The 7,013-nt window shown below is 33.9% G+C and overlaps 2 protein-coding genes across 2 annotated transcripts; both read left to right on the top strand.

The window, feature by feature from the left end:
• Positions 1 to 1,202: 1,202 nt before the first annotated feature.
• LOC116132903 (putative UPF0481 protein At3g02645) lies at positions 1,203 to 1,904 on the top strand. Its single transcript, XM_031418590.1, has one exon. It carries the CDS (start codon positions 1,203 to 1,205, stop codon positions 1,902 to 1,904), a length of 702 nt encoding a protein of 233 aa, XP_031274450.1.
• Positions 1,905 to 5,151: 3,247 nt separating this feature from the next.
• On the top strand, positions 5,152 to 6,468 carry LOC116132895 (UPF0481 protein At3g47200-like). Its single transcript, XM_031418579.1, has one exon. The coding sequence runs from the start codon at positions 5,152 to 5,154 to the stop codon at positions 6,466 to 6,468; it is 1,317 nt and encodes a 438-aa protein (XP_031274439.1).
• The last annotated feature ends 545 nt before the right edge of the window (positions 6,469 to 7,013 follow it).

Raw genomic sequence — 7,013 nt, 5'->3', positions numbered from 1 at the left:
CAGTGTTTGAAGCAATTATTAGTACATATATGTGTGTGTATATGCGCGCGTTTGAACATACACACGTAGTTATAATTGTAGGATTAAACTAATTTATTATTAGAAAAATATTATAACTTAATAAATATATAGTTATAAAAATCACTGTTTTGATTTTTTATTTTGTAATTCACGTTTTAGTAGTATGTATTAAGATTTTAATTCATTATTTTAGTAGTCATTGTTGTAATTAGATAAGAAAAGAAAAGAAATAATCATGAAGATGATAGTACGAAAATACAAAAGTTTCGTGCTAAAAAACTCTAAACATGTTTGGGAAGTTAAAAATATTTTGACTTCAACAAGAAGATGTCTATGTTAATGAGTTATTACATATCCACAAATTAAAAGACGTGATAAAACTTTAAAACATAACTGATTATTCCAAACAAATTTAGATAAATATTTTATTTCATCTTAAACCTTTAATGTAACATAGCATATAATTTTTTACAATACACAAATAATTATTACTATGTGGAAGTAATTTTCTTAAGACGTGAATTAGAAAAATTATAATTATTATAAAGTGAAGTTTATTCTTATTTATAACTATCTTAAGGTTGATCTAGAAAGTTTTATGATTATACAGAGGTTATTCCTATATATATATATATATATATATATATATCAAATCAATAAAAATTTATGCACAATTTGTCTTATTTTATATATTCATAAAATTAATTCTGAATAATATTTCTTGTAATCAAAGACCAAATGATCTGACGTTTATTTTATCATTGTTTGTTATGTTATTAACTAAGATTTACTGCATAAGAACATGAAGGCTGAGTTCCATCCGTGTCGAGTCCATGTGGCTGAGTTCCATCCGCGTCGGGTCTGTCAGGCTGAGTGCAAAGGCAGGAGAATTAAGGGAGACTTGGACCCTCGTCCTGAGTGTTGTATTTATAGGGTCCATAAAAGTTTTCGTAAAGTCAACGAAAGAAGCCTACACCCCCCAAGTAATTTCAATAGCCCCTTTTCACTATGGTAAAGAGAATTAAAAGACATGGAAAAGCTAAAAGGGAGATATAAAAGAGTTTTTCATACGAACAACTTGTGAGAAACGTGAGCAAGTTTTAGCTTTCATCAAAGACAACGAGCAAAAGATACGAAATTGTCATTCAGAGACCTGTGAGCTTGACAGTCATGATTATGTGATGATGATTCTACGTGATGCTATTTTTGTTATAGAGCTCCTCTTGAGGAATTTTGAGGAAGATGAAAGAGACTTTCTGTTAGTTATACCAGCAGAAAAAAATGCTTTAAGGTTGGACTTGCAATTACTGGAAAATCAACTTCCATATTTGTTACTTGAGGGATTATACAAGTTAGTAATAAGCAGCCCTTCCTTCATGCATCTTTGTTTTAAATTCTTTGAGGATCAGATGTTTGATAGTGTACCTGAGGAAACGGTGTTTAAACATTTCACCGATTTGCGAAGAAGTGCTCTAGTGAAAAGCTACCCGAAACAGAAGTTTGAATATCCTGAAATTGATTTACCTTGTGCGGCGAAGTTACATAAAACAGGAGTGAAATTTAAGGCTGTTCATAAAACGGATCAGTGCTTGCTTGATATAAAATTTGAAGTAGATGAGTTGAGAATACCACATTTGAAAGTTTACGACGAGACAGAAACTATACTTCGGAACATAATGGCTGTGGAGCAATGTCTCTATCCAGATGATACACGGGTTTGCTCTTATATTGAGCTAATTAATGGTCTTATTGATACTAAAAAATATATGAATTTTTTTGCTGATGCCGGTATCATAAGTCATTTCATGGGAGACGATGCTTCAGTAGCAAATATGTTTAATAGACTTTCCTTGTATATTCATACTAAAAAATTCAGTTACTAGCTAGGGATGAGCCACGAGCCGAGTAGCTCGCGGGCTCGGCTCGCCCTAAGCTCGAGCTCGGCTCGAAATCAGGCGAATCGAGCACGAGCTCGGCTCGAAATCAGGCGAATCGAGCACGAGCTCGAGCAGCTCGTGAACAGTGATGAGCCGAGTTTGAGCCGAGCCGAGCTCGGCTCATCAGGCTCGCGAGCTTAAACGAGCTTAGGGGGTTATTTGCAAGATTTTAAAAGTTTTTTTATTTTTAAGTTATTAAAATTTCAAATAGCACCCATATAGACAAAAACGCAGAAACAGAAGTGCAGATTGCAGAACCCATTTCAATTTTTCAAACTGAAACAAAAACTCATAAAACCCATTTGCGATTTTTCGTTAACCCTAAGTCCTAACTCTCTACTGCCATTTGCCGTAAATCAGTCACGCCGCCGTCCTACAATTTCCCCGCTCCACTTCCCCACCACCTTCCCTCCCCGCATCTCCCGCATAGCAGCACCAACCCACCCACTTCACTTCTCATCGTCACACCACATCCCTCACTTGCTCTTCAAAACCCACTCACACACCGTCCACCCCTGCTCGCCGATTGCTGCCTGCAGTGCCGTGATTGTTGTTCTGTATTTCAAGTGGTTGTTGTTCTGTATTTTCCAATTTTCTTGCCGTGGTTTTTTTTTTTTTTTTGACATTGATGGAGTATTCTGAAGTTTGTATTGAAGTTTGGGTGTTGTTTCGTTGTTCATTTTGAGTGTTCTTGTGTTTGTTCTGGCCGGATTAACCCTACCAGTCGCCTCTGTTCACTCCTGAGCCCAGCCTGCACACTACCTATTCGTTAAGAATCCCCACCCAACTTTCCCTTGCCGATTTGGTTGGATGGTGACAAATTTGAAGACTTTTGTTATAGAAGGGAATTATGATGATAATTGTATTTAGGGAGGCTTTCTTCGGTGACAAATTTTTTTTTTTTTTTTTTTTTTTTTTACTGGAAATGTAATTCTTGATAAGTAAACTGAGAAGAAAATCATTAATAAAGTTGAAAAAAAAAAAAAAATGAGAAGAACTGATATGAGAAAAAGAGAAGAAAATGTAAATGAAACGTAAATTCAATAAGGCTCGAGCTCGAGCTCGAGTGCTGAAGCTCGATTGAGCTCGAGCTCGAGTTCGGTACTGTTCATCACGAGTCGAGCTTGAGTACCGAGCTATTCGGCTCGGCTTGGCTCGTATACATCCCTAGTTACTACGCCATTTGCAGGGATCTGAAAGAACACTATAAGAATCCTTCGAACCATACCAAGGCAGCCTTTATACTCTGGTTCGATGATCCTTTGAAATCTTCCGGAACATTTTTGGCCGTTTTCACCATGGTGCTTACTTTGATACAAACCATAATTTCCATCATAGAAGCTGCCACGGACCTGCTTGTTGTACGCCTTGTTGTTTATAGTTGCATTTGATCAGCTTGTCATTCTGATAATAGTGGGTTCAGTCCTTTTGCGCGCAATGTTTTAATTTCTTCTTAAAACAAGCATTTTGTTAATAATCCTTTTATGAGAAAACAATAATTAGACTTAATTGCTCTTTGGAAAGGGAATTATTTCCCATCTTTTGAGTGTGACATTACTCGAATTTGTTCAAGTAATTCTTGTATTATAACTTTCGCAAGGAACTGAAAGTATACTATAACAATCCTTGAAACGAAACTTAGGCAAATTTGAAGAGTTATTTATTTCAGCAGTATCCGCAGAGGCACACCTGTTTCGGCAATTAATTTTACTCATGTTGCTCACTGCGATACAAATCATACGATTCTGTCATGCAATTAGTTTTACTTTAATAATGCATTAGCCCACCATCTAGGGTAAATAAGTTAAATTGAAACCTTCTAACTGATTTGTCATTCTGCATTTTAATTAAATAATTATTTTACAAGGGTATTTTAGGGATTACACATTTTATAGGATACTTCTAATATTTTCCCTATACATAAAGTGTGATCATATTGATCTTGAAGTTATTCTTATTCCTTGGTTAGTTGAACAACTAAAAAAAGGAATTAGCATTACTTTCATTTGAGTTTATCCAAACCAACCTATAAGAAATCCTAAGTTCTTTCCTTGCGTGCTCGACCAAAGTTGTGTTTTGCTAACCGTTGGATTATGTGCGGACAAAAGAGGAAGCAGAAGAGAGAAAACGCATTATCGAAGAGAGATCAGGATAAGAAATCTCTGTGAGCTTAATATCCGAGAGGAAGGTCTCTGGAACTAGAAGGCGCTCTAGAACTTCAGCTATTAGGTTCACAAACACTTTACTTTTAATTTTTTAATATCATCCTATTTATTTATAAAATTTAGTTATACTTTAAGGTGATGTTTGGTCAACATAAAATACCATAAAATGTGAGGAGATTCCTAAGATATATGTTCTTTCTATATTGTTGCCATAATTAGCTTTTATAGTTAAGAGTTCAGTTAATATTTCAAATTTTATCCTATATGATGTATGTCGATGTGGTGTTAATATTTAACTCTTCATTTACATAACAAAGTCACATCTGACAACTATTACTGTAATGGAAAAACTATTTGGGATATCATTTGAGAAGTTTAGTACTATTCATTAAATATATATTCCTAACAATGGGTAAGAATCTTAATCTCATTTATTTATTTTTAGCAAAATCTCATAGGAGATTAAGCCTAACATTATTTGTATTTTCTAACAAAAACATAAATATACTTCTTGATTTATCTGATTATATCAATCCTTTTTTTTTTTTTTTTTTTTTTTTTCGATGATTATAAACTGGTATCATTACTTTTAAGAGGGGTTATTTTATTTTTTAATATTATCATAAATGTCAACTTCATATAAGTTGCGGCTATCATGATAATTAAGCATACAATAATGCTATGTACACAAAAATGGGATCTCAACTTTGTATTCCAACTTATGGGTGATAGTTAATTTGGAAACCTTGTCTTAATTCTAGGATGGAAAAATAAGTAAAATAATTTGTCAAATCAAATGCCGCATGGATTAACCTTTTTCAAAAAATTCTTACAGGCCGCATGCAACAGATTTATATGGCACATGTGAGCACATACAATTTGTTTGTGATTTATATGAGAGATTGCCTAAAATTTTGAAAATGATTTCAAGTAAAACCAATAGGCAAATAATGATTTTCTTTTGCTAGTTGATCTTAATAATAAACTTCATTGTTAGCGACTTCTCTCTATTTGTCATAATTAGGACAATGAACTTGGAGATGAGTGCTTCTATTGAGGATCAGAATAATATCAGAGAGTGGCATATTGACATTGAGGAGCATATTGACATTGAGGATACCTTGGAGTGGACTAATCAAGGGTATTGTATTTTCAGGGTTCCTCAAAGTATTCGGAAAGTAAACGAAGAAGCTTACACTCCTAAATTGATTTCAATAGGCCCTTTTCATCATGGTAAAGAAGAATTAGCTGAAATGGAGAAACAAAAACCAAGATATATGGAAAGTTTCCTTAAACGTATAACTATGATAAAGATGGAGGAAATTTCAGCCTTCGTAAAGAACAAGGAACAATGTATTCGTAATTGTTATGCTGAGACGTTCATGGTTCCGAGGGATGAGTTTGTAAAGATGATTCTAGATGATGCAATTTTCATCGTCGAGCTCTTTTGGAGGCATCACAAAGGTGATACAAGTGATCTTTTGCAAAATATACCTGTCGTGCATAATGCTTTAAAATTCGATTTTCAGTTACTCGAAAATCAACTTCCATACTTTGTCCTCGAGAAAGTGTATAAGTTAGCTTTTGTTGGCCCTGGCATTGCTGACAATCCTTCCTTCATGGATCTTTCTTATAAGTTCTTCGGGGGCTACTTGTTCAAGAGCTTGCCCAGGTCACCTATGGAAGTTAAACATTTCACCGATTTGAGAAGAAGTGTTCTACTGATCAAGGAAGGCTGCTTTTCTAATAGTCGGAGTGACTCGAGAGTGAATTCTAATGTAAATATTGGAAGTTTACCTTGTGCAGTGAAGCTACGTGAGTCAGGAGTGAAGTTTATAGGAATTGAAAGAAAAGATTTACTTGACATAAGATTTAGAAAACGGTCATTTTTCAACATTCATGACCAATTGCAAATACCATGTTTGGAAGTAAGAGATGAGACAGAATGTTTATTTAGAAACATAATGGCTTTGGAGCAGTGTTACTACTCATTTGATACTCGGATTTGCAATTACGTTGATATGATAGACTGTCTTATAAATACTGAGAGAGATGTGGATTTGCTTGTTGGAAAGGGAATAATTTCCAATCATTTGGGGGATAATGCTTCAGTAGCTAATATGTTTAACAAACTTTGTTCTCAAATTTGTTTAAGTAATTCTTGTTACTATAACCTTTGCGAGGAATTGAAGGCACACTATAACAATCGTTGGAACAAAACCAAGGCAAAGTTGAGGAGTGTGTATTTCAGCAATGTTTGGAGAGGCACGGCAACAATTGCCGCAATTATAATCTTGTTGTTAACTATCCTACAAACAATATGTTCTATAATGCAAGTAATTTGATTTCTTGTATTAGATCCACCTTCTACTTTTAGTGTGATTTTCCATTTCAAGCTTGTCGTTATTCTAATAATACAAGGACTTTGTTTTTAATATATGTTATATAACATGACTAGATCCTTTATCTTCCAAAGATGGTAATCGCACACACAGAAGTAAAAATAGATGCATAGTATAAGGTTTTTCTATATTCATAGTAATAACTATAATCATTTGAGTCACAATTAAAATCATTATAGCTTTTAAATCAGTCACTATTTCATGAGAAATAATATATACATATCAAAAATCAATTAACGATAAAATCCTGAGTTATATATTGAATCTAATTAACAACATTGGTTCGATCATGTTAGTAAAAATTATAGAGTTTGTGAGGAGAAGACTTTGATGATTTTCTCTATTACTAGCTGGGCATAAATAGCCACCATACAAAGCTTTAGATCCTATAGTTTAAGAGTGATTGACTCACTATAAGCAAACTATAACTGTCGAGATACAATCACACATTTACAAGGATTCTAGTAATTCTAGTCTATCTATAAGGG

The sequence above is a fragment of the Pistacia vera genome, unplaced genomic scaffold (genome assembly GCF_008641045.1).
Source record: "Pistacia vera cultivar Batoury unplaced genomic scaffold, PisVer_v2 Contig1075, whole genome shotgun sequence".
NCBI lineage: Eukaryota > Viridiplantae > Streptophyta > Magnoliopsida > Sapindales > Anacardiaceae > Pistacia > Pistacia vera.
Note: the sequence above shows the minus strand (reverse complement) of the source record. Positions and strands in the feature narration are given on the sequence as shown.

Excerpts from the sequence above, each read along its gene's own strand:
- LOC116132903 (XM_031418590.1), top strand. The coding sequence starts at position 1,203 with ATGATGATTCTACGTGATGCTATTTTTGTTATAGAGCTCCTCTTGAGG.
- LOC116132895 (XM_031418579.1), top strand. The coding sequence starts at position 5,152 with ATGAACTTGGAGATGAGTGCTTCTATTGAGGATCAGAATAATATCAGA.